Source organism: Scyliorhinus torazame, chromosome 17 (assembly GCF_047496885.1).
Source record: "Scyliorhinus torazame isolate Kashiwa2021f chromosome 17, sScyTor2.1, whole genome shotgun sequence".
NCBI classification, from domain to species: Eukaryota; Metazoa; Chordata; class Chondrichthyes; order Carcharhiniformes; family Scyliorhinidae; genus Scyliorhinus; species Scyliorhinus torazame.
In genome coordinates this window covers 65651314-65678148 of record NC_092723.1, presented here as the reverse complement: position 1 = coordinate 65678148, position 26835 = coordinate 65651314, and the positions used below count along the sequence as shown (strand labels likewise).

The 26835-nt window shown below is 46.9% G+C and overlaps 2 protein-coding genes across 3 annotated transcripts in view; one reads left to right on the top strand and one right to left on the bottom strand.

The window, feature by feature from the left end:
* LOC140393921 (uncharacterized) overlaps positions 1-2017 on the bottom strand; it is a 56592-nt gene extending 54575 nt beyond the window's left edge. For both annotated transcript variants that reach the window (XM_072480563.1, XM_072480562.1), the window contains exon 1: positions 1729-2017. The gene's annotated coding sequence lies outside the window, so the exon portion shown is untranslated. The remainder of the gene's footprint in view (positions 1-1728) is intronic.
* The window catches only part of LOC140393920 (synaptotagmin-6-like), a 760260-nt gene that overhangs the window by 674135 nt on the left and 59290 nt on the right, over positions 1-26835 (top strand). The window contains exon 4 of the mRNA XM_072480561.1: positions 7900-8020. Coding sequence (XP_072336662.1) covers positions 7900-8020 — 121 coding nt within the window. The remainder of the gene's footprint in view (positions 1-7899; positions 8021-26835) is intronic.

Sequence of the window (26835 nt, the reverse complement as noted above, 5' to 3'; positions counted from 1 at the left end):
GAGGAGGTGTCTATTGAGCTGGCCACTGGTGCCTGGATGGAAGGGTGTGGGGGATGGGGTGGGGGGTGGTGTGGCGGAAGTGCTTTGTGGACCACAGGTAGCCGAATTAGAAAGTTTGCCCGTGAAGCCTGTCAGGAAAATGGACCGCCTGCCAGTAGTAAAATGCCAGTGATGGCAGGAAGAAGCTCTTAATTAGCCACTCAAATTGCTCATTTGGCCCCTGGCAGGAGGGCTATTTTCCACCTTTCCTGTCATTGGCAGAATGATATGGCGGTGCACTAATGATGAACAGTCCACCCCTGCGTTACCTCACCAATTCACAAGCTCCTAACCTCCCGTCCAGTTCCTAAAGGGCCAATGAAATCCATCCCAAATATTTTACAATTACAGTAATTCCACTTCTTAGAATCATAGAATTTACAGTGCAGAAGGAGGCCATTCGGCCCATCGAGTCTGCACAGGCCCTTGGAAAGAGCACCCTACTTAAACCCACACTTCCACCCAATTCCTGTAACCCAGTAACCCTATCTAACCGTTTTGGACACTAAGGGCAATTCACCTAACCTGCACATCTTTGGACTGTGGGACGAAACCAGAGCACCCGGAGGAAACATGCACAACACAGTTAGAACATGCAGACACCGCACAGACAGTGAACCAAGCCGGAAATCGAACCTGGGACCCTGGAGCTGTGAAGCAACTGTGCTAACCACTGTGCTACAAGTTGCACATCTTTACACAAGTAACTGTAAAGTTATTAGCACTCAGATTGGAATCCATGGTGCCTGTACAACGTGTTCTTTGAGCGATTCTGGGGCTCCCATCAGCCGTGCCATCACTGGTATGTATATTGGTGGTGGAATGCTGCTCTGGCTGAGGGTCTGGAAATGCTCGTGACTGGTGAGATCTTGCAGTTAAGAATTAAGAGAAGCCAGCAGAAGATCACAGCAACATGGTCATTTTGTGGACAATCTGGAACACCTTCATTTCTGGAACTAAGACAGGGGTTCATTAAGGTGCGGTGATGGTGCAGACACAATTGTTGTGCTGAAAGAAGGCATTCCAGTGGGGAACAACTGGTCCTGCCATTGGAATGCAGCTCAGCACTCCCACCGATTGGCAGGAAAGCCAATGGGAGATTTGTGACCTGTTTGAGCCCCGTCCATTCTTTTGCCTAGCCTTTCAAAGGAGGAGATGGGGTCTTGGAGCCTGCTTGGTCCCACAGTGCGAACATCACTTGTATGATCCTCTGGTACCAACGGCTTCTACAAATAAGAATCTCCACTGAAGGGGACGACACATTCCCTGCAGAGTGTCAACTGTTCTTTCTTTGTTCACCCAACCATTGTGAACCAATCTAAGTTACATTTTTGCTAAGTTAAATTTGGCCCCACCTCAGTCTGCTTTTGGGAGTTTGGGGAAATGCACGGTGAAGGCTCTAGTATCCAGTCCATTTAACATAGTACTTTTGTAGTACAACTGAAGGTAACACTGCTATATCACTACATAGTGAGCTCCTGAGTGGTGCACAGGACATGGGATTTGCCTACAGGAGGGATCAGTGACGGTGGACACCATAGACTGTAAATGTGAAATCTTCACCATATACGTTCCCCTAGGGACCTTCCTTATATATACACATATATATCCTATGTATTTTATATAGTGGAATTCTGCTTAATTCTTCTTTCTCTACATGGGTTGTACAGTGGCAGCAATGGAATTTACCTCAACTCAGTGAACATCATTTAGATTTCAGCCTCGGTGGTGAACATCAACAGGTATTTGACGTTGGAGGCCCAATTCTAGCCCACTTCTGTCTTTGCTCCGTAGTCACACAGGCGTCCTATCCAACAGCAATCACTTGATTTACCATCTGTAGCCGAGCGTAATTGCTAATCAATTAGTTTAGTCACCAGGAATTGAAATTGGGACCTTTCTCTATCTGTATAGCTCAGTGTCTCACTGAATGGTGCGTTCATTACTGAGACAAGAGGAGAGTTATTGGGGCTGTGTTATGTGGTTTCAAAATTTATTGATTTGACTGAGGTTAGCAGCAGTGATGGTGGAAGATGATTGCTGGTGCACCATGGGTAACCAAGCCTACAAAGTCACCAGTGTGATGTCACAATCTCCTGCCCACCCCCCTCAGTACTGCCCCCGGACGTGTGTTGTGCTTGTTTCTCATCACCTCCTCCTTTGCTGCCATTTATTGTGGCAAGTTAGTCAGGGATCAGTGACAGAAATCTGTGCCTGAGTCTGAAGGTCTGCAACATGGCTACTCACTTGATCACACAATCCAGGCAGCCACTCCAGTGGAGTACTGCTGGGGTGCTGCCTTTCAGATGCCATGGTAAACCCAGGCCCTGTCAGACCACTCAGGAGGGCTGAAAAATATCTAAGGTCGCTATTAAAAGAAGAGTGGGCAAGCTCTCTCGATGTCCTAGCTTACACCTCTCACCCCACCAGCTTCGTTAAAACAGACTTGCTGGTCATTTGACTGATTGCTGTCAGTGGGATCTTGCTGTGTGTGGGCTGATTGGACGCCACCCTTCCCTAAATGACAGCAATCACTCAAATGCATGGACTGGCAGCATAGTGGTAATGTTGATGGGCTAGTAAGCTAAGGGCCAGGACTAATGCTGGGGAAATATGAGTTCAAACCTCCCCACTGGCAGCTGGAGAAATGTAATTTATAGTTCCGAAATAAAGACCCAATTTCAGAACTAGTGAGCATGAAACTGCTGGATTGAAATCTGGTTCATTAATGTCCTTTAAGGAAGGAAAGCTGCTGCCCTTACCTGTAAGATTTGATCCAGGCTTCTCAACTACTGAAAAGAAATTACCAGGAGTAACAAATGCGAAGCAGCAAGGTAATGGTTCAAATGAAGGACATTATCGGAATAAATGGATACACGGTTGAGCACAGTTTACTGATGCTGGATCACATGGACGGAGGTGATAAGATAACTTACTCTCTTTTGCTTGTGGTTATAAACTTTTCTTCTTTCATCCCTCTTGAACTGATTGGAGATACTAAGCTGAAGCTCGTGTGGGTCGGCCTTGAGAAAACTTTCTCCTCAACAGCTATGGAGCGGCATTCTCCGGCTGATGCCGGAATCGGGAAACGTGATTGGGCAGAGAATCGGTTCCGACACCAAAACGGTAGCGAGTGCTGATTCCATGCCAAATCACAATTTTCCGGTGCCATGAGAGTGGCAGCAAAGTGTTCCAATCTGCACGTACAATGACGCTATTGGCATATGAGCGGGCCTGACCCGGTATTCTCCGCCTCCACCGAGGGGAACCCCCGATGGCGAGCTCACTTGTGGTTTTAAAAGTCGATAAACTGGTGCTGTGGTTGATGAGGGAGAGAGAGGTGGTAGGGCACGGAGAGACGCAATCATGGGCTGCTGGGCTGGACACTGGCTGGGCTGGCTGGGGATGGAGGGGGGGGGGGGAAGACTCAGCGGGACAGGCCTTGGGGCCGGGGTGACCCCTCATGGGATTGGGGCGGTGCCCAGGCCCGGACTGCCATTGCCGGGGCCTGCAAGGCAGCCATCTTGCTGCACACCCACTGACTACCCAACTTGGTCTTGGTTCTGCAGAGTGACACCAGCCGTATTGGTGACACCACCCCACCACTCCCGTACCCCAATTTCAGCCATACCCCCCCCCCCCCCCCCCCACCTCCACCAACTAGCTATAATCCGCCGGTGGGGTATCATGTGGCCCACTGAAGGGCAATGGCCACAGTAGACCCTACAGGGGGGTGCCGGATGGGGGACATGGAGCATACTGCTGGCAAGGGCAGTACCAACCGACGGTACCGCTGACAACAGGGACAGGTGCCAGAGCAAGAGACCCCCATGGTGCCGGGCACAGACAGGGCCAGGGGTGCAGGGAAGGGGCCTTTCACCCCCTGCAGACAATGGATATTGGAATACAACCAGCAATTGTGGCCTTCCTCCAACTCGCTGCAGCCCTGGGGGATGCACTGTGGCTGTGCGAGCCGGAGCTGCTCGAGGTGGAGAAAGCTGCAGCAGCGGAGCCTGCCTCAGAGGAACAGGAGGCAGCCGGTGGGGATGGAAATCCGGCAGCACAACAAGCCAGGGAAGAGGAGGAGGTGGAGGGGGTCTAAAGGAGGCACCGCATGAGGCTTTGTGTGTACCGGTAGCGCCTGTCATTGGAGGACGTACGGGACCGGACATGCTCCGGCAGAGCAGGGGGACAGTGTGACATACCTGCCAGATTATATCGCACCTGGCATTGTGGGGGAATGGGGGAGGACCACCGCTCCCGGTGGCCGTCAAGGTGATGCTCGCCCTGTATTTCTATGCAACGGGGTCCTTCCAGGCGCCGAGTGGGGACTTGTCCGGGATTTCACAGAGCTGGGTGCACAGGTGCATCCACGCCATCACAGTGACCTTATATGTCCAGTCTGCGCAGTACATCCATTTTAATGTGAACCGAGCTCACCAGGATGCCTGGATAGTGGGGGGGGGGGGGGGGACGCCATCGCCGAGATGACCTGTGTCCAAGGGGTGATCGATAAGATGCATCGACCAGTAACTTGATTGAGCGGTGCTTTGGAATCCTGAAGATGCAGTTCAGGTGCCTGGACCGCACTGGAGGTCACCCGTATTGTGGTGGCCTGCTGCATCCTCCACAACATCGCACAGTAGAGGGGCGACGTGTTTGACAATGTCTGACTGCTGCCCACGGTAGCACTTTCCACCGTCCACCTGGGTGATCCCTGCAAGCTAGCTGGCCATTCCATCACACGGTCCCATCGATTCCCTGGGGTGGCGGAGCCTCTTCACTAAAGTGCCCAACCGAGGTGAGTGTCTCTTGGATGGTGGAGGTTGTTAGAGACAGCTATGATGGGAAATCTGTGTCAACATCGGACTCAAGCTCTGAGGTGTCCTGGGTCTTGTGCCAATGGCTCACGTCGGTGTCCTCGTCACTAATCAGCACCTGGAGTTGTGGCTGAGGCTGGCTGCGGGGGCAGTGGACACCAGAAGGGCGGCCCCATCATCAGCAGATTCTGCAAGACACAAGACAAGATGCATGATTAGACTGTGGGCTGGGAGGAGTGGGGGTGCTAGAGGTATGTTGGGGAGTGGGGGAATTGTTTGGGAGGGGGGAATAGGGGTGGTGGTGGTGGTGGTGGAGCAGGGGTGTGGGGTGAGGGAGAGAGGGCGATGTGGGGGTGGTGAGTGTGGGGTGGGGGCGAGAGGATAGTATGGGGGTGAGGGTGGTGTGAGGGTGGTGGCCAATCCACCTAACCCACACATCTTTGGACCGTGGGAGGAAACCGGAGCACCCGGAGGAAACCCACGCAGACACGGGGGGAACATGAAGACTCCGCACAGACAGTGACCCAAGCTGGGAATCGAACCTGGGACCCTGGAGCTGTGAAGCAACTGTGCTAACCACTGTGCTACAGTGCTGCCTACCAATGCCCAGCCAATGTGGGCCCTTCCATGCCAACATTGAGGTCATCCCCTCGCTGATCTCGTGAGTGTGCATGTGAAGATCTTTCTTTTTAACCAGACCGTATGTTTTAGAACTGTCGGCATGAGGATTCATCTTATCTGGCCCAGAAACACGTACACAAAGGCCTATGCTTAAAATAATGTCCTTGGCAGAGATAAAAGGCTTTGTGAGAAATCCTCACTCTGCTGCTCTGCACCTGTGTGAGCTCTGGCAGGCTGTTAAATTAGAGTACTCCGCTGGAGGAAGATCTGTTCTGATAATGTGTTTGATTTGAACTATTACCAATTTGATCCATTTCAATAATATTTCATTCATTTCTCAAGACTGAATAAGGCCAATAGGCTACCATTTATCTGGACTGGTCTGGCCTACGAGTGACCCTAGTATCACAGCAACAGCCCTCTGAAATGGTCTAGCAAGACCCTCATTTGCATCAAACGGCCATAAAAAGTTGAATAAGAATACAGTTGAATTGAGCATCTGCCATCCCTCTAGGCGCTAGATACAACAAAGCGAAGCCCAGTTCACCAAAGTCCTCCTCACTAACATCTGAGGAGATGTGCCAAAAGTGAGAGATTTGTCCCAGAGACTAGTCAACCTGACAGAGTCATAATCACTGAATCTTGCCTTTCAGTCAAAGCCTCAGGATCTTCCATCAGCATCTTTGGATAAGTCCTGTCCAAATGGTAAAGAAGACCCAGCAGAGGTGGTGGCACAGTGGCATACTGTCAGGAGGTGGCATAACTACTGACTGAGATGGCCAAGCCCTGAAGGACACAACTGCCAGATTGAGCACGTTGCAGATGGTGACAGAATTAACACTTGACCTCACAAATACTGATCACAGATGTATCCAAGACAGTTCTGGTAGAAGTGGCCACTGTACAGTCATTGTGGAGATTGTGTAACTACCATCGTTCTAAATGGGATAGATTCAGAACAGGGCTAGCCGTGCAAAATTGAGCATCCATAAGGCGCTGTGGTCATCCTCAGCAGCTGAATTGCACTCTGCCACAATCTACAGCCACAAGTCACATGGTCCAACATATCTCTCACTCAACCATTACGATCAAGAGAGGGCCCAACCCTAGTTTAATGAGGATTGTAAGAGAGAATGCAAGGAGAAATGCCAGGAATACCTAAACATTAGGTGCCAACCTTGTTAAGCTACAACATGTGACTACAAGAATGCTGAAGAGTGAAATAGAATATTATAGAGAATGCTAAGAGAATACCAATGGATCAGAGCCGAGTTTTGTAACTGTCGTATCATGTCATGAATGGTGGGGGACAATTAAGCAACCAATGGAGGAGCGGCTCCACATTCATCCCCATGTTCAATAATAGTAGAGCCCAGTACATCAGCACAAAAGACAAGGATGAAACATTTGCCACAATCTTCAGCTAGAAGTTCCAGGTGGACGATCCATCTTAGCCTCAGCCTAAGGCCCTCAGCATCATGGATGGATGGATGCAAGTCTTTAGACAATCTGATTAATGCAACATGATACTAAGAAGTGGCTAATGTCACTGGACATAGCAAAGACTCTGGGCCTCAACAGCATCCTGCCTGGAGCACTGAAGTCTTGTGATCTAGAACTAGTTACGCCCTTAGCCAACCTGTTCCAATAGAGCTGCAACACTGACACCTACCTGACAATGTGGAAAATTGCCCAGGTATGTCCTTTCCATAAAACTCAGGATAAATCCCATTCAGCCAATTTTGATCCCAATCCTCCACTCAAAGTGACAGGAGATTTCATCGACAATGCTATTAAGCGACACTTAATCAGTAATAACCTGCTCACCCAAGCTCAGTTTGGATTATGCCAGAATTACTTGACTCCAGATGTCCTTACAGCCTCGAACCGATGCAATTGATCTGCTGCGGGATTCTCCGTCGGCGGGATCATCCACTTCGCCGGCAGTGCACCCACGCTCGCAGGTTTCCCAATGGCGTGGGATGGGCACAATGGGAAACCGCATTGGCCGGCTGCCTGAACGGAGGATCCTGCTGCCGGCAAGGGGCATGCCGCACTGGAAAACAGGGCAACTGTGACCTTATCAAATGGTGGAGTAGGCTTGAGGGGCTGAATGGCCTATTCCTGCTCCTGATTTGAATGTAAGTGGAGAGTCACTGAAAGAGTTGATGTCCTGTTACCTCGACCCAAGAGTGGTGGATGCAGAAAATACACTTTTGCTTCGAGTTAATCCACAGCTGGTTGCCAGGAGATATGAGCATAACAAACAAAACTAGTCCTTTGGACTTATCAACAAGTCCAAGCAGTCTCATTTTTAAGGCCTGATATTGGCCATTTTAAGCACTTTATTCAGTCTGTTTAATATGATTTAAGTATTTTAAACCCCTGACACTATGTTACATTTCTTCACTATTTAAAGGAAAGCGTGGATCTGGGGGAAATCATGTTCTCTCTCTGCTATCTGCCTACTGCTGGACGACTAACATTGACAGTCATCAAATGCAGGAATCTCAAAGCCATGGACATCACTGGCTTCTCTGGTGAGTGTGTGCCATTTTCTTTACAAAAAGTAAAATTGTGTATTTATCAATGTGAAAGTTACGGGTTCAAAACTTAGACAGCCAGACAAGGAAATGTTCATTCAGACTAAGCTACATGAACTGGAATAGAAACAGAAACTGTTAAAGATACACAGTCACCACCTGAATTAGGGTCATGAAGGTAAATTAGCTTCTTGAATGTTGTTGGAACTGCACTGATCCAGGCAAATGGAGGTTATTGCATCACATTGCTGACTTTTCCTTTGTAGATGTTGGACAGACTTTGGCAAGTCAGGAGGTGAGCTATTTCATTGAATCATAGAATTTACAGTGCAGAAGGAGGCCATTCAGCCCATCGAATCTGCACCAGCCCTTGGAAAGAGCACGCTACCCAAACCCACACCATCACCCTATCCCCACACCTCCACCCTATCCCCACACCTCCACCCTATCCCCGTAACCCCAACTAACCATTTTGTTTGGGCACTAAGGGCAATTTACCATAGCCAATCCACCTAACCTGCACATCTTTGGACTGTGGGAGGAAACCGGAGCACCTGTAGAAAACCCATGCAAATACGGGGGAAACGTGCAGATTCCACACAGACAGTGACCCAACCGGGAATCGAACTTGGGACCCTGGAGCTGTGAAGCAACTGTGCTTTCCAACCTCTGACCTGCTCTTGTAACTGCAGTGTTTGTATCATAGAGTCATAGGGTGGGATACACCGGTCCGGCACCCATGTGTTTCTCGGCCTGGTGCTATTCGCTGGCGGCAGTATTCTATCTTCCCGCTGATTGTCAATGGGATTTCCCATTGACCCCACTCCACTCTGCACGGAACCCTCTCGCAGGGCTAAGTTGCCGGTGGGAAAATTGGATCAAAATGACCAGAGAATTCCAGCCATAGTGCAGAAGAAGGCCATTCGGCCCATCGATTCTGCACTGATTTCTGAAAGAGAACCATACCTAGGCCCGCATCCCTGCCCTCTCCCACAACTCCACCTAACCTCTGGACACTAAGAGGCAATTTAGCATGACCAATCCACCTAACCTCCACACCGATGGATTGTGGGAGGAAATCCATGCAGTCACGGGGAGAATGACAGGCACCCAAGGTCAGAATCGAATCCTAGTGCTGTGAGGTAGCAGTGCTAACCACTGTGCCGCTGTCCTACCCCTGATGTGGCTAATCCAGTTCAGTTTCTGGTCAATGGTAACCCCCAGGATATTGATGTAGGGGGATTCAGCGATGGTAATGCCATTGAACGTCAATCGGAGATAATTCAATTCTCTCTTGTTGGAGATGGTATTCACCTGCAAATCTTTGCTTGCTCCAATTACACACCACCTCTGCCAACATCCATCTAGGACTACCTCATTACAAACATCCTCCTCCCCCTAGAAGTTTAAGGAGCTAAGGATAGTGGACGATTATCACATGGGATGGTGATGACTCATCCCCCATACAACATCCGGCCCTCCCTCCCCAGAGGATACAGGCTTTGCACTGATATTCATAAAGCTATCATGAGCCATCTCTCTACTTCTTGCCTACTTTATCAAGGCCATGAGGGGCGGCACAATGGCACAGTGAGTAGCACTGCTGCCTCACAGTGCCAGGGACCCGGGTTCAATTCCGGCCTTAGGTGACTGTGTGGAGTTTGCACGTTCTCCCCGTGTCTGCGTAGCTTTCCTCCGGATGCTCCGGTTTCCTCCCACAGTCCAAATATGTGCATGTTAGGTGCATTGGGCATGCTAAATTACCTGTTAGTGTCCAAAAGGTTGAATGGGATTGCGAGGATGGGGCAAGGAGTGAACCTGGGCAGGGTGCTCTTTCAGAGGGTCGGTGCAGACCGTATGGGCCGAATGACCTTCTTCAGCACTGTACGGATTCTATTCTATGATTTTATGACTGCACAAACATCACGTCACTCCTCACGTCCTCAATGACATCGGCCAATCTGCTTGGCAAGTCCTGCAGGTGCAACTATGTTGCCTAGAAAATACAAATTATTGCCTCACACATTACTATCCAATAAAGACTGACCTATAAACCACTGCCAAATTATTGCCTACACAGATGAGTTGTCCCTCAGTCCTCTTCATTCAGTAACGTTTGACATTCAAAGCTTTCAGAAGGAAATTGGACAAAATTGCAGGGAAAGAGTAGGCGAGTGAACCTAACTGGAATTGCTATGAAAGAAAGAGTCTTGATGGACTGATTGACCTTCTCCTGTGATGTACAGTTTTATGTTTCTCTGAATCTATTTCAGTATTAATAGTTTTTCATTTCTCTTAACAAAGTCATAGCGTCGTACAGCGCAGAAACGGCCCTTTGGCCCATTGAGTCTGCACCGACAATAACTACCCCTAATCTCGCGCTAATCCCACTGACCAGCACTTGTCCCATATTCTTGAATGTGACGGTGTTTCAAGTGCTCATCTAAGTGCCTTTTACAGGTTGTGAGGTTTCTAGCCTCCACTACCTTCCCAGTCAATGCATTACAGGTTCTCAGCACCATCTGAGTGAATTTTCTTTCCTCAAATTCTCTTGGAATCTCCTGCCGCTCACCCTAAAACTATGCCCCCTTGTGATTGACCCCTCAACTGAGGGGAACAGCATTTTCCTATTTACCCTGTCCAAACCTTTCATAACCTTATACACCTCAAAAATATCCATCCTCAGCCTTCTCTGCTCTGAAGAAAACAACTCAAGCCTATCCAGTCTCTCTTTATAGCTTAGATGCTCCATCCCAGGCAACATCCTGGTGAATCTCCTCTGTACCTCCTCCAGTGCATTCACCTCCTTCCTATAGTGAGATGACCAGAAATGCACACATTACTCCAGCTGTGGCCTAACCAACTTTCTGTACAGCTCCAACTTAACCTCTTTGCTCTTATATTCTATGCCATGCCCAATAACGGCAAGTGTCCCATATGCCTTCTGAACCACCCTAGTCACCTGCTCTGTTGTCTTCAGGGATCTGTGAACAAGTACCCCAAGATCCATCTGTTCCTTTGAGCTTGACATTTATTACAGACTCCATTGTCCAGTTTCTTCTTCCAAAGTTCATCATCTCTTGGCAGCGTTAAATACCATCTGCCACCCCTCTGCCCATCTGCCCAACACATCTTTATCTTCCTGTAACCTATGAACCTCTTCTTCGCCGTTAACCACCCCACCAATCTTGGCGTCATCTGCAAACTTACTTATCAGTCCCCCCACGTTCTTGTCTATATCATTTGTATATATATATCAATTTATAAAACAAACAACTTGGGACCAAGTGCTATGTTGCTGGACACTGGCCTCCAGTTACTCATACAGCCTTGGTGTCCTATTGCTAAAGCAGTTTCGGATCCATCTCGACAAATTTCCTTGTATTCCATGTTCTTCAATCTTCTCAATCAGTCTCCCATGTGAGACCTTGTCAAAGGCTTTGCTAAAATCCATATTAACTTCATCAACGGCACTTCCTTCACCCACACACTCAGTCATTTTATCCAAATATTCTGTAACATTTGTTAGGCTGATCCCACTCTGACAAAGCCATGCTGACTATCCCTAATCAACCTATGCCTTTCCAAGTGGAAATTAATTCTCTCCTTCAGAATTTTCTCCAATTGTTTCCCTACTGACATGAAACTCACCAGTTTGTAATTGCCTGGTTTATCTCTACCACCCTTCTTGTAAAATGGACCAACATTAGCTTTCTCCAGTCCTTTGGCACTTCCCCCAGGGCCAGAGAGGAATTAGAAACTTGAGCCAGAACCCCTGCAATTTCCTGTCGTGGCTCCCACAGCATCCTGGGATACAATTCATCCGGGCCTGGAGATTTGTCTGGAGATTTGTCTGTTTCAAACCCATCAAAGCCTCCAATACCTCCTCACTTCCTGTGTCAAACTGCTCAAGGTCCTCATGGTCCCATTTCCTGAATTCTGCACCTGTGTCCTTCTTTTGAGTGAACATCGATGAGAAGTATTAGTTTAAGAGTATTGACCCACTTTTTTCTAAAAGCCACTGTACAACGATTTTAATTAAGAAAACAAACTCTTTTTACTTTACTTGTTTGATGAGAAAGCACTTTTCAATTCTCGGGCACGAGCCCAGAGCTATAACTTAATTGCAGCGTTAATGTAAGCCTACTTGTGACACAAATAAAGATTATTATTATTATTATTATCATCATGGGGGTCCTTGCCATGGAAGTGAACTTACCATTTATACCTTGCCTATATTGAGTGCGTTATGGGGCTAATTATTTTTTTATTTAAACTGGACAAAGGGTTTAAAATGACTGAAGCCATGGCTGGCTATGAAACAAACAAAAATTACTTTCTGGCATTCAGGTAAGCTGACACCTCATAGAGTGGGATTCTCGGCCGGAGAATCCCCGTTTGTGCCAAAATCGGGGACTGCGCCGATTTTGCGATGCTCCGCCTCATTAAAAATGGCAAACTCGGTGAGTACGCCGCACGCCGTATGGGCGGTCTCAGGATGTCACCTAAGGCCCTCACCTAATGCTCCTCCCCTGATGGGCCGAGTTCCTGTCGGCTTGGGTCATTCATGCTATTTTTTTTCGTGGACCCCAGGTGACAGCTGCGGACTGAGCCCAGCGCCCCCACAGTCGGAGGGGGAGTCGTTCTGCGGGCAGGGGGACTTTTGCGGGGACTGTGGACATTGGTGGGGCGTGGTCCTGGGGTGGCGAGGGGGGTTACTGGGCGACAGTATATGGCAGGCCGAGTCCACGCTCGGCCGGCGCCATGTTACTCAGCGTGTCCGCCACAGGCCACCTTGCACATGCGTGGCCACGGACCCGGCAATTCTTCGGCCGTATCTGTAGGTAAAGCCGGGGGCTTTACGCTCGCAGCTGCTAGCCCCCCACCGGATGGTAGGTTCGGTGCAGCTTTTGCTATGTTTTTTCTGGCGTAAAACACCACTGTTCCCATGCTGGCACTTAGTCTGCAAATCAGAGAATCCAGCCCATTATCTCTAAAGAGATGCTAATGACCACCTGAGACGGCAGAGATTAAATCCAAGGGAATTGTACAATGGCATTTTGCATTTCTTAGGACAGGACCTACCAGTCTGATAGGTGAAAGGACCGGAAATCCCTTTTTGAAATTATTAAGGATTGAAGCGTTAACAATCTAAAGAATCCAAACCAAGGAATATGCATCCCTTGTGTCATGTGAGAGTACCTTTAAGAAATGGGTCTTTATAAATGGGTGTGTATATAAATATCTGTAGTGAGAGTACCTTTAAGAAATGGGTGTTTATTACTGCAGTGATGTCAGAGAGTGGGTGGAGCTGGGCTGTCTGTCAGCTTTTTACTTTCATTTTTGAGCAGGCTGCAGGGTGCGTTTTAGTTTCGTTTTGAGACCTGGATAGCTGCAGTCACAGCCAGAAGGTGTATGAATCTCTCTCTGTAATCTAAGGACTGTAAACCAATCTTGGTGATTTAAACTCATAACAGTAGTGAATTTAACCTGATGTGCTTCTGATAAAGGTTTTGTTTTTATGGATGTTAAAAAGGAAAGCATAAAGGTTCACTTAGTGTTGTAGTCTTTGGGGGTTGTATTTGAATTAATGGTTGCTGAGATGTTCACTGGATGTTTTAAAAATGTTAACTTGAGTTCATAGAATAAACATTGTTTTGCTTTAAAAAATACGTTTTCCATTTCTGCTGTACCACATCTGTAGAGTGGGCCATGTGCTCCCCATACCACAATCTATTAAAAGCTGTGGGTCAGGTGAACTCCATGATACACTTTGGGGTTCTCTAAACCCTGGCCCATAACAAATTGGGTGCTCATCCGGGATAAAAGTCTACCTATTGGATTGGCATAGTGAACCTGAAGACAGTGAGGGGTGAGCTTATTATGGTTGCATTTCAGGTGTGGTATTTTAGTTTAAGTAGGGAGTGTGTTGTGGACAAAGGCTCTTTCAGAGGCTCAGAAGTTTTTGGGGTGGAGACGGTCACACGCAGTACCTTGCAGACAGAGACTAAAAGCAGACTGTTAGATTTGGCGAAAACATTGCAGTTAACATTACCTGACAAAATGCGAAAAGATGAGGTAATTATGGCGGTGGCTAAGCATTTAAAGTTGCCTGAGATACAGTTTCGCTCATTGGAAATGGCAAAAATTCAGTTACAATTTAAGCAAATGGAACATGAGAAAGAATTAAATCAGCTTGAATATGAAAGAGAGAGAGAGGAAAAAGAGAGCGAAGAAAGGAAAACAGAAAGAATAGCCCTCGCAGAACAAAAAGAAAGAGAAAGGGAGATACAGATCAGGGAAAAAGAGAAAGAGAGAGAGTTTGAACTTCAGAAAATGGCCATGAAACATGAAAGTCAGTTAAAATTGGCAGACGTAAAGGGAAAATAACAGTTGGAGGATAGTGATGAAGATAGTGAGAAAGAGTGTCAAAGTCAAAGGCTTGGTGGGGTTCTATTTAAATATGTCCAAGCATTGCCAAGATTTGACGAGAAGGAGGCAGAAGCCTTTTTCATTTCATTTGAGAAGTTGGCTAAACAAATGAAATGGCCACAGGACATGTGAGTATTACTGATTCAAACAAAGCTGGTAGGTAGGGCTAGTGAAGTGTATGCATCATTATCAGAGGAGGTATCTGAGTCGTATGAGGAGGTGAAAAAATCCACCTCAGGTGCATATGACTTAGTGCCTGAAGCCTACAGACAAAGGTTTAGAAATTTAAGGAAAGAATTTGGTCAAACATACATGGAGTTTGAAAGGACCAAACAGAGTAATTTTGGTAGGTGGATAAGGGCTTTGAAAATAGACCAAACGTATGAAGCGCTGAGAGAAATTATACTTTTGGAGGAGTTTAAAAGTTCAATTCCTGATGTAGCGGGAACTCATGTGGAAGAGCAGAGGGTTAAAACTGCGGGATTAGCAGCAGAAATGGCAGATGATTATGAATTAGTTCATAAATCAAAGCTTGGTTTCTGACATCAGTTTCAGCCTGTGACGGATAGAAACTGGGGACATAAGAATACTCAAGTGGTAAAGGTAAAGGTGATCTGATGGGAGATAATAAGGAGAGTGCATCACAGATTAAAAAAGAAATCCAGGAGGGTGGAAAAGAAATGAAAAGTTGCAAATGTTTTCACTGCAATAAACTAGGCCATGTAAAGTCACAGTGTTGGTGGTTGAAGAAAAGCACTGGGAAGACTGATGTGGTAAAACAGGATAAGACAGTGGGGTTTGTTAAAGTGGTAAAGGAAAGCCCAAGTGAAGCAAAGGAGGTGCAAAAGATTGTACAGCCTGATCAAGAGGTGATTGCTAAGAAGGTGCCAGATCTCTTTGGAGAATTTACTTGTGTGGGTAAAGTTTACTCATGTGTATCAGGAGGAGCAGGTAAAGAAGTCACAATTTTAAGAGATACGGGAGCTAGTCAATCTTTAATGGTAAGAGATGAGGCGTTATGTAGCCTGGGAAGAATGTTGCCAGCAAAGGTGGTAATATGTGGAATTCATGGTGAGAGGAGTAGTGTTCAATTATATAAGGTAAGGTTGGAAAGTCCAGTAAAGAGTGGTAAAGTGGTAGTAGGAGTAATAGATAAACTATCTTGTCCAGGAATACAGTTTATCTTGGGTAATGATATAGCTGGATCGCGAGTGGGAGTGATGTCTACTGTGGTTGATAAGCCAGTGGAAAATCAGACAACTGAAGGGTTGAAGGACGAATATCCTGGGATTTTTCCGGATTGTGTAGTAACAAGGTCGCAAAGTCACAGGTTAAGACAAGAAGAGAAATCAAAGAGTGAAGATGAAGTTGAAGTGCAATTATCAGAAACGATTTTTGATCAGATGGTTGAAAAAGAACAAGAACAGGTGGAGAAAGAGGCAGATATTTTTAGTTCAGGAAAATTGGCGGAGTTACAACAAAAGGATATAGAAATAAAACGGATGTATCAGAAAGCATACACGGAAGAGGAATCGGAGTGTATACCAGAGTGATATTACCGTAAAAGTGATGTCTTGATGAGAAAATGGAGACCTTTACATATGCAGGCGGTTGAAAAGTGGGCAGAGGTTCATCAAGTCGTATTGCCGGTAGGGTATAGAAAGGAGGTGTTGTAAGTTGCACATGAGGTACCACTGGGAGGTCATTTGGGAATAAGGAAAACTCAAGCTAAAATCCAGAAACATTTTTATTGGCCTGGACTACATAAAGATGTAGTTAAATGTTGTCAATCATGTCACACATGTCAAGTGATAGGGACACCTCAAGCAGTGATAAAACCAGCAGCCTTAATACCCATTCCAGCATTTGAGGTACCTTTTACATGGGTCCTAATTGATTGCATAGGACCGCTTCCTAAAATGAAAAATGGGAATCAATATCTTTTGACTATAATGGATGTGTTTACTAGGTTTCCAGGGGCCATTCCAGTACGTAATATTACCGCTAAAAAGATTGTGGAGGAGTTACTTAAATTCTTTACTAGATTATGGACTACACTCAAAAATACAATCAGATCAAGGATCAAATTTTACCTCAAGGTTATTCAAAGAAGTTATGGATAGCTTAGGAATAAAACAATTAAAATCAACTGCGTACCATTCAGAATCACAGCGAGTGTTAGAAAGGTGGCATCAGACATTAAAGACACTGTTGAGAGCTTATTGTCAAGATTATCCAGAGGATTGGGATAAAGGAATTCCATTCGTACTGTTTGCAATTAGGGATGCACCTAATGAGTCAACCAAATTTAGTCCTTTTGTACTAATTATTGGTCATGAGGTAAGAGGACCACTTAAATTGATTGAGGAAAAATTTGTGAGTGAGAAATCGGAAATTACATTATTGGATTACGTGGCAAATTTTAGGGAATGATTAAACAGAGCAGGTGAATTGGCTAGACAACATTTGAAAGTTGCACAAAATGTGATGAAACGGGTTGTGGACAAGAAATCCAAAGTTCGTAGTTTTGCCAGTGGAGATAAAGATTTAGTATTGTTACCAGTTCTAGGTGAACCTTTAAAAGCTAGATGTTGTGGACCTTATCAGATTGAAAGAAAATTAAGTGAGGTAAATCATGCGGTAAAAACACCAGATAGAAAGAAGACTCACCGAGTGTGTCATGTGAAAATGCTTAAAAGTTACTTTGAAAGGGAAGGAGAGAAAAAGGAGGAGGTTTTAATGATTCTAACTCAAAGTGATAAACCAAATCCAGATGACCGTGAATTTGACATACCTCCAATTAAATTGAAAAATTAGGATGTTCCTAAAAATTGGGATAAATTGTTGAGTTCCCTTCCAGAGGAAAAGCAAACTGACCTGAAAGAGTTATTGATATCACATGGGCAAGTTTGTGGAGATAAATTGGGAAGTACTAAAATGGCTCGACATGATGTAGATGTGGGAAATGCTGTTCCAATCAAACAACATCCATGTAGACTTAACCCTTTAAAATTGGCACAGGTTAACAAAGAGATTGAGAGTATGCTTAAAAATGGCATAATTGAAGTGGGTTGCGGCCAATGGAGCTCACCCATTGTGATGGTACCTAAACCAGATGTTACCCAACAGTTGTGTGTGGACTATAGAAAGGTGAATGCAGTTACAAGAACGGATTCTTATCCTATCCCACATTTGGAGGATTGCATTGAGAAAGTGGGGCAATCAGCTTTTATTTCCAAACTGGATTTACTTAAAGGTTACTGGCATGTACTTTTATCCGAAAGGGCGAAGGAGATTTCAGCTTTTGTGACTCCAGATGGTCTATACCAATTCAAAGTTATGCCATTTGGCATGAAAAACGCACCAGCCACATTTCAACGGTTAACTAACAAAGTTGTTTCAGGATTACCCAATTGTGCGGTATCCATCGACGATTTGGTAATTTTCAGCGAGACATGGAAAGAACATTTAAAACATCTGCTGGAGTTATTTGATCGACTTCAGGAGGCGGGTTTGGTGCTAAACCTAGCCAAAAGTGAATTTGGAAAGGTCCAAGTCACTTTCCTTGGCCATACAATCGGACAGGGTCGAATGGTCCCACGGGATGTGAAAACAAAAGTTATTGGGGAGTTTCCGATACCCTCGACACGACAGGAAATATTGCGATTTCTTGGTATGAGTGGATTTTACCAGAAATTTGTCCCCAATTTTAGCAGTGTGGTCGCTCCACTGACGGACTTGCTCAAGAAGCGTAACAAATTCCAGTGGACAACGGAGTGTCAACAGGCATTTGACGTCCTGAAGGCTGTGGTAACCACTGCTCCTGTGTTAGCGGTCCCAAATTATACAAAACCATTCAAAGTGGCGGTTGATGCGAGTGATGTGGGCGTAGGTGCGGTGCTTCTACAAGACGACAACGAAGGGCTAGAGCGGCCTATTGTTATTTTTCAAAGAAATTGAATTCGCACCAGAAAAGTATTCCACGATTCAGAAGGAGACTTTGAATTTGGTGTTGGCTTTGCAACATTTTCACATTTATGTGACCAGCAATCCGTCTGACACCATTATATATACTGATCATAATCCGTTGACGTTTTTGGAGCATTTCCAGAATAACAATGCACGGCTGTTTCGCTGGAGTTTATTGTTGCAGCAATTTCATTTTAAAATAGTACATGTGACAGGACGAGAAAATGTGACATGTGAATGTCATGTGACAAGAGAATGTGATGAACGGAAGCAATTTCAGTTGGAGGAAGAAAAACGAAAAAAAAAAATGGACTGTATTATTATACCTGTTTGCGTGTGTTTTTTTTTAAACAAAAAAGTACATTTACTGTGTGCATTTCTTAAAGGATAGTGAAAAGGTGGAAAATGAAACCAACTTGAAGTTGGTGGGGGTTTTTTTTCTTGGGGGGGAGGTGTCATGTGAGAGTACCTTTAAGAAATGGGTGTTTATAAATGGGTGTGTATATTAATATCTGTAGTGAGAGTACCTTTAAGAAATGGGTGTTTATTACTGCAGTGATGTCAGAGAGTGAGTGGAGCTGGGCTGTCTGTCAGCTTTTTACTTTTGTTTTTGAGCAGGCTGCAGGGTGTGTTTTAGTTTCGTTTTCAGAGCTGGATAGCTGCGGTCACAGCCAGAAGGTGTATGAATCTCTCTCTGTAATCTAAAGACTGTAATTTGATCCTAGTGATTTAAAACTAGTAACAGTAGTGACTTTCACCTGATGTGCTTCTGATAAAGGTTTTGTGTTTTAGTCGTATGGATGTTAAAAAGGAAAGCTTAAAGGTTTACTTAGTGTTGTAGTCTTTGGGGGTTGTATTTGAATTAATGGTTGCTAAGATGTTCACTGTATGTTTTAAAAAGGTTAACTTGAGTTCATAGAATAAACATTGTTTTGCATTAAAAATACTTTTCCATTTCTGCTCTACCACACCTGTAGAGTGGACCGTGTACTCCCCATACCACAATCTATTAAAAGTTGTGGGTCAGGTGAACTCCATGATACACTTTGGGGTTCTCTAAACCCTGGTCCATAACACTTGTCCAAACCAAAGTTGAGAAGTGGGAGTCATATGATCCATCCTAGCTGGGAGAACCAATTGCCTGGTTTTACTGGAGTTGTAAAGCAGATTGCCATCTTCCCATCTGACAAGGAACAGCTCAGAACCAGTGCTCTGTCCAGGTTTAACTGTCTGACCTAACCTGTTTCTACTGGAACTTCTGAACCTCTATACTACAGCCTGCAAGACTAATTAATTTCTATGTGCCTATCCCATCATGGATGTCATAGCTACTACAAAAGTGAATCATCCAGGATCAGTTTTCAACCTGCTGGTGCTCTCAACGAAAACACCATTGGACTTTGATTCTGGACTCTGGATTCAATGTGAAACAATATATATATTTTATTCTGTGTCTTTGCCTTTGCATTCTCTATTCACTCCTGAAAAAAGACTGCGCCCACTCCTCTTCTGCCTGAGTGTATGCGAATAAACTACTTATCTGAGCTTTCTCTGTCTCAAGTTTGCTGTGAGTTGTTCGTGGAAATTGGATCACATCAAAACTGAGGGCTGAGTACCATAGAATCCCCACAGTGCAGAAGGAGGCCATTTGGCCCATTGAATCTGCACTGACCCCCGAAAGAGCACTGCACCTAGGCCCACTTCCCCTCCCCATCTCCATAGCCCCACCTAACCTGAACATCTTTGGACACTGGAGGGCAATTCAGAATGGCCAATCCACCTAACCTATATATCTTTGGGCTGTGGAAGGAAACCGGAGAACCCGGAGAAAACCCACGCAGACGCGGGGGAGAAAGTGCAAACTCCACACAGACAGTCGCCCAATTGAACCCGAGTGCCTGGAGCTGTGAGGCATCAGTGCTAACCAGTGTGTCCTGTGCCAACCCATTGGGGAAAAAGCCGACCATTTATAAAGAGGAAATCAGAAATTGAAACAACTTTCTGTTTATGGGCGGGTGCTGAGAGGAGAAATCAGGGCTGTTTAAACTAACCACCTCCTGTCCATAACAAGTGCCATTGGTCAAAGGGAAGACCTATTTTAGGTATGACACTAAACTGAACTCATAAGGATATTCTTTACAAGCAAGTTGCACAATTTTCCAGCACCAAACAAGAATCTTTCTCTCCTGAACATTTCTCGAAATATCCAATGATGTCTTTTGACCTCTTTGTTTCTGATTTTTAAACCACATACTTCAACCTTTCTTTCAGAGATGTTCTGAGCTCCCATCACCTTTCAGTCTTCTGAATTCCATGGGATACAACTCAACTTGTTTAATCTTTCCTCACCTGTCAGTCCCTCCACACCTGGGATCATCCTCGTAAACCTCCTCTTATGCCTCCAATGATAATGGCCCTTTCCTTAAATAAGGGGATCAAAATTGTTCACTGTATTCTAAATAGACAGCTGCAACTGTACTACCTTGTACAGTTGCAACAACACGTACTTTTATACTCCAATCAGCTTGAAATAAAAGCCAGCATTCCATTTGCCTTCCATATTGCCTTCTGCGCCTATGTGCGAGCTTTCTGAGTTTCATGAACACCAAAGTCCCCAAAGTCCATTTGTGTCCCAGTTTTCTGAAGTTTAAATAATAATCCGCTTTCTCCTTATTTCTTCCAAAATGAACAATCTCACATTATGTCACGTTGAATTTCATTTGCCTATTTTTTTTCCCACTCACTTAACTTGTCAATGTTTCTCTGTAAACTATTTACATCCTCCTGACAACCTGCCTTCCCTCCCACCTTTGTATCATCCACAAATCCGTCCAAAATACTCTCTGAACCTTCCTTCAAATCATTAATATATATTGTAAAGAGTGCGGTCCTGGTACTGATTCCTGTGGCACTCCACTGGCTACTGCCTTCCAACCTGAGAAAGACCCCCTTGGCGCTACTCGCTGTTTACTGTTAGCCAAGCCGCTATCCGTGCCACAATAGTACCTCCAACACCTGGGCGGGGTTCTCCGAGCCCGCTCCGGGTCGGATAATTGGCAGGAGGGTGGGAAATTCCCACCACACCGAGAATCGCCGCCAATCGCGCCTGCGTGGTCGCCGCGGAGCTGAAAGTGGCCCCCGCAGCGATTCTCCGTGGGCAACCAGTCGAACTCCCGCCGAGTCCCATCGGCGTGGTTCCAACCTGGTGCCACCGGGTGGGAGATCGGACCCGCGGTCGTGGTGGACGTCCTGGTGGGGGGGTGGGGGGACCTGACTCCGGGGGGGAGGGGGAGCCTCCAAGGGGTCCAGGCCCACGATCGGGGGCTTCCGATCAGTGGGCAGCCACGATCTGGAGGGGGGGGGCTACCTCCTTCTGTGCGGCCCGCTGTTAGGTCACCGACATGTTGCTCCGCGCCAGTGCGGAGACGGCAACCACGCGCATGAGGCGGCGCGGAGACGGCAAACACACGCATGCGCCAGGGTGTGGACCGGCCGTCGCGCTTGAGCGGACCCGCGCCGGCCATGCAGGGCCACCTTTCGCCACCTGAGTAGCGTGCAGCACTCCGGCGCCATGCTAGCCCCCTGAAGACCGGTGAATTGTTGTGCCAGGTGGCCCGTTGATGCCGGCGTACACCCCTCCGGTGTTTACACAGGCGTCAACACTTGGCCGGGGTTTCAGAACCTTATCAAATGCATTTTGAAAATCCAAATGTACAACATCGACTTGCACAATTGCTTCACAGCTCCAGGGTCCCAGGTTCGATTCCGGCTTGGGTCACTGTGCGGAGTCTGCACATCCTCCCCGTGTGTGCGTGGGTTTCCTCCGGGTGCTCTGGTTTCCTCCCACAGTCCAAAGATGTGCAGGTTAGGTGGATTGGCTATGATAAATTGCCCTTAGTGTCCAAAATTGCCCTTCGTGTTGGGTGGGGTTACTAGGTTATGGGGATAGGGTGGAGGTGTTGACCTTGGGTAGGGTGCTTTTTCCAAGAGCTGGTGCAAACTCGATGGGCCGAATGGCCTCCTTCTGCACTGTAAATTCTATGATAATCTATGATAATCTATTTAGGCTGATACCTCCTCAATGAAGTCTAGTAAATTTATCGGACATGAATTCCCCTTCATAAAACCATGCTGACTCTGCTTTTTCAGATCATGACTTTCCACAGTCTTTACAAAGACATTACACTACTATTGTCTCCTTAACAATCAATTCTAATATTTTTACAATAACTGAGGTTAGATTAACTGGCCTGTGGTTTCCTGCATTTTTCCAATTTCCCTTTTCAATAAAGCATTTGCAGTGTTCAAATCCTTTGCCACAGTTCCAGAATCCAAGGAGTTTTGAAAAATGACGACCAGTGCATCTACAATCTCTGTAACTACCTTCTTTAAGATTGTGGCGTGCAAACCTTCAGGTCCATGGAACTTGTTAGCCTTTAACCCTATTAGTTTGCCAAAAATTAATTCTCTGGTGATGGTGACTGCACTTAACTCCTCCCCCGTATGCAAAATATCTGTTTAACTCCTCTGCGATTTCCTTCCTGATTATCTCTTTAACTCATCTTTGCTGCTTTCTCAACCTATCCCATTACTCTGGCCTACCACTAACCTTTGCCATCTTATATGATTCTGCTTTCAACTTAATACCCTCCTTAACTTCCTTGGTTATCCAATGTAGGTTCTTCCTCCCCTTAGAGTGTCCCCTCCTCATTGAGATGCTATGGTTGCCGGGAGTCATGAATTATCTCCCTCAAGTCTGCCACTATTCCTCTATTGTATTACCAACTAAACTATATGAGCAGTCCACCAATTCCTTCCACATACCTTTGTAGTTCCCCTTCTTTAAGTTTAACACTGATATTTCAGTCTCACACTCAAGCTGAATGCTAAATTCTATCATACTGCAATTGCTGCTTCCTAGGGGATCCTTAACCTTGAGATCATTTATTCAACCTACCTGATTACACATTACCAGATCCAAAATAGCCTGACCCCAAAAAAAATTCCAAATGCCCTTTATGAATTCATTCTCTTGACTGCCATTTCCAAGTTGATTAGCCCAAGCTGTATGCAAATGAAAGTTGCCCATGATTAATGCAGTGCTCTTTTTACATGCATTTTTTAATTCTTGGTTTAAACCTTTTCCTACAGTGTGGCTATTTTGGGAGAGCCGAGCACCAGGGAGGCACATACCATCCTGGAATCACTATTGTGGCTACAGAAAGACCTAGTTGTTCCCCTTACAATTCAATTCCTGATCACTCTGGGCCTACCCCTCTTTTTTTCCTCGGCTGCACAGTTGAGCCAACTGAGGTACGATGGACTTGGCTTTCATCACATTTCCCTGAGAAGTCATTACCCCCAAAAAGCAGTACACCTGTTTAAGAGGGATATGGCCGCAGGGTACATCTACTTGTACTCTGCCTGGCAGTCACCCATTCCCATTCTGCCTGTGCAGACAGACTCAACATGTGCTATCCATGAAAAGTTCAGCATTGTGGTGTCCATATCTTTTGGGGATCCTTGAGCCGCTGATCACCGGACCCCACACCCTGCACCCCAGACACCCACAAGTAACGTTACCTGGACCAGGCACAGGTTCCCTCCCCGGTGCACTCACCCCTCCCCACTCCGGCTGCGGTAAAGTCCCCACGGCAAGGGCCCAGACCCAGGGTGTCCAGATGTTGGATGCTGCATCCATGGTGTTGCTTCCTGCAGTGTTCATGCATAATGTCCAGGCAACATGGTCTGATTGGGATTCTAGGCAATAACTCCCACATGCTACAAGGCCCACCTACCCACGAGGATCCACTTGGGAAATGTGAGGTGCTCACTTAACTATAATTGCCAATTCACAATTAGCAATAGCCTTAAGCCACGCAGCCAGAGGCCTCCACAGGCAGTGGGAGTTATGGGTGGTTGGTGGGGAAGACAGACAGGGGCTAGGGTTGTCCTCGGAATGGGTACACATGATCCAGGTGTTGGCATGGTGAACCCACGGACGCTTAGACCCCACCGCCCAGCCGAGACCATGGGCGCCCAACCCCCCAGCTCCACACCCCTCACCCCCTATTGCAGCCCACCCCTACCGACGCTGGCCCCCGGTTGCTCCCCAACCCCTCTGAGCACCAGGGCAGCAATCCCAGTGCCCTAAGGCTCTTTGCCTGTGAGCGAAGATGACTACTCACCTCCTCTGATCCCGGCAGCAGTTACTCTGCCAGTTTCACATTTTTAAAAAGAAGTATTAATCGGCGCCCACGTGACTACTTGCGGGGGAGGCCGTTAGATCATGTGGGGCCATTAGATAGGGGGTCATTCCCGTTTATTGTATGGCGATTGGGTTTCAGTGTTCATTATTGGTTTCTCGCCAGGCTAAGGCGAGATGCGGATTTCGCCAAGTGGAGCGGGCCGGTTAGATCGTGAACAAATCGGTGCACGGCACGGTTCTCGTTTTGGGCTTCTCTCACTATTTAACAGCCTCGTTGCTTAAGCGCAACAAGACCATTAAATCTATATGTAGCTGGGGGGAATGGAAATTACAAATGTTCACAATTAAAATATGTTACACCTGATACATATGAAGCCTCTGTCACCTTAATCTTCACAGCGGGCATGCCTTTACCCTTACCCTATCTGGACCTCTGCTCCCCATCCCCTGGCCCCAGTCACAGTTGTCCAAGATAAAACGCCCCTGATGCAGACCCCATTCAGAGGATAGGTGTGGGCACGCTGTCAGCAGAAAGGCAGGAGTCAGACTTTGGCATAAACTGAGGAGCACCAGGGCTTACCTCACAGCGAGTGATCATCACTCTCAGGCCTTGTGTATTAACCCAGTGGCAGTGCCGACAATGGCCGATTACCTTGGGGTTATGTCACACGGAGCCTTGGAGGGTAGAACATAGTAGACAGGGGTGGGGGGAGGGGGGGGAGTTAGGGAATGGGGAGAAGGAGGGGAATGAGGGGAGGGAGTGAGGTGACAAACAAAGCCTCATCCTATGAGAAGCGGGCAAGATTGAGGGTCTCCCTGGTCCACCAGGCATGCTGGATCCTTGCTGCTGCCTGTCATCCACCCTTCAGCTCCTCCTCCGGGTCCTCCCCAGGTTCGTCCACTATCTCCCCCTATTTCACCGCTCCTCCTCCTACTAGGATGAGGCCGCATCTCCCTCCTCCTCCAGCATGTTGCCCTGTTGCTGTGCCAGGCTGTGGAGGGCACTGCAGTGCATGACCAGAGCGGTCCAGGCATCGGGACTGTATTTTTCAGCAGTCTGATGCACCGCTTAATGACAGTGTGGGTGGAAACATGGGCCTCGTTATTTTGGGTCTCCATCTTGTTCTCCAGTTTCCGCACTGGTGTCATCAGCCAAGTCCTCAGCGGGTACCCCTTATTCTCCCAAGAGCCAATCTGCCACCCTGGGGTAGTCTTCGAAGATGATGAGGATCACCGAGTAACTCAGGTCGTAGCTGTCATGCACGCTCCCTGGGAAGTGTGCACACGCGTGTATGATCCAGAGATGGCGGCCGCACAAAAGTTGAATATTCAGCAAGTAGAACCCCATCCTGTTAAAGAAGGGAACCTCCTGATGCCCTGGTGCGCAGAAGGCGACATGTGTGCCATTCAATTACCCCCTGGACCTGGGACATTCCAGCGATGGTGGAGGATTCTGCAGCCTGGGCATCTTGGTGGGTTTAGTCCACCTCAGAGTTAATATAGAACATAGAACGATACAGCGCAGTACAGGCCCTTCGGCCCACGATGTTGCTCCGAAACAAAAGCCATCTAACCTACACTATGCCATTATCATCCATATGTTTATCCAATAAACTTTTAAATGCCCTCAATGTTGGCGAGTTCACTACTGTTGCAGGTAGGGCATTCCACGGCCTCACTACTCTTTGCGTAAAGAACCTACCTCTGACCTCTGTCCTATATCTATTACCCCTCACTTTAAAGCTATGTCCCCTCATGCCAGCCATTTCCATCCGCGGGAGAAGGCTCTCACTGTCCACCCTATCTAACCCCCTGATCATTTTGTACGCTTATAGTCAGCTGCCTGGGCAAACAGGGAATCCGTGACCTCATGGATGCACCCGTGGGCTTTAGCTTGTGAAATGCCACACAAGTGCCCACCTGAGCCCTGGAATGAAGCAGTGGCATACAAGTTCAGGGCTGCGGCGACCTTACCAGCCACCGGGAGTGGGTATCCTCCTCCTCCAGGGAGTGCCAAGCCCGCGAGGACATGGCACAGGTGTCGCACTCTTTGTTGAGATGGAGTCTCCAGCATCACATGTTGTCTATCAACTCCTCGAAAGACCAACAACGCCTGTACACCTCGGGCTATCACTACCGTCCTCCTCTGGGTTCCTCCTCGGTCTGTTGGGTGGCCAGGTCTTCAAGATGTGCACATGGGGTG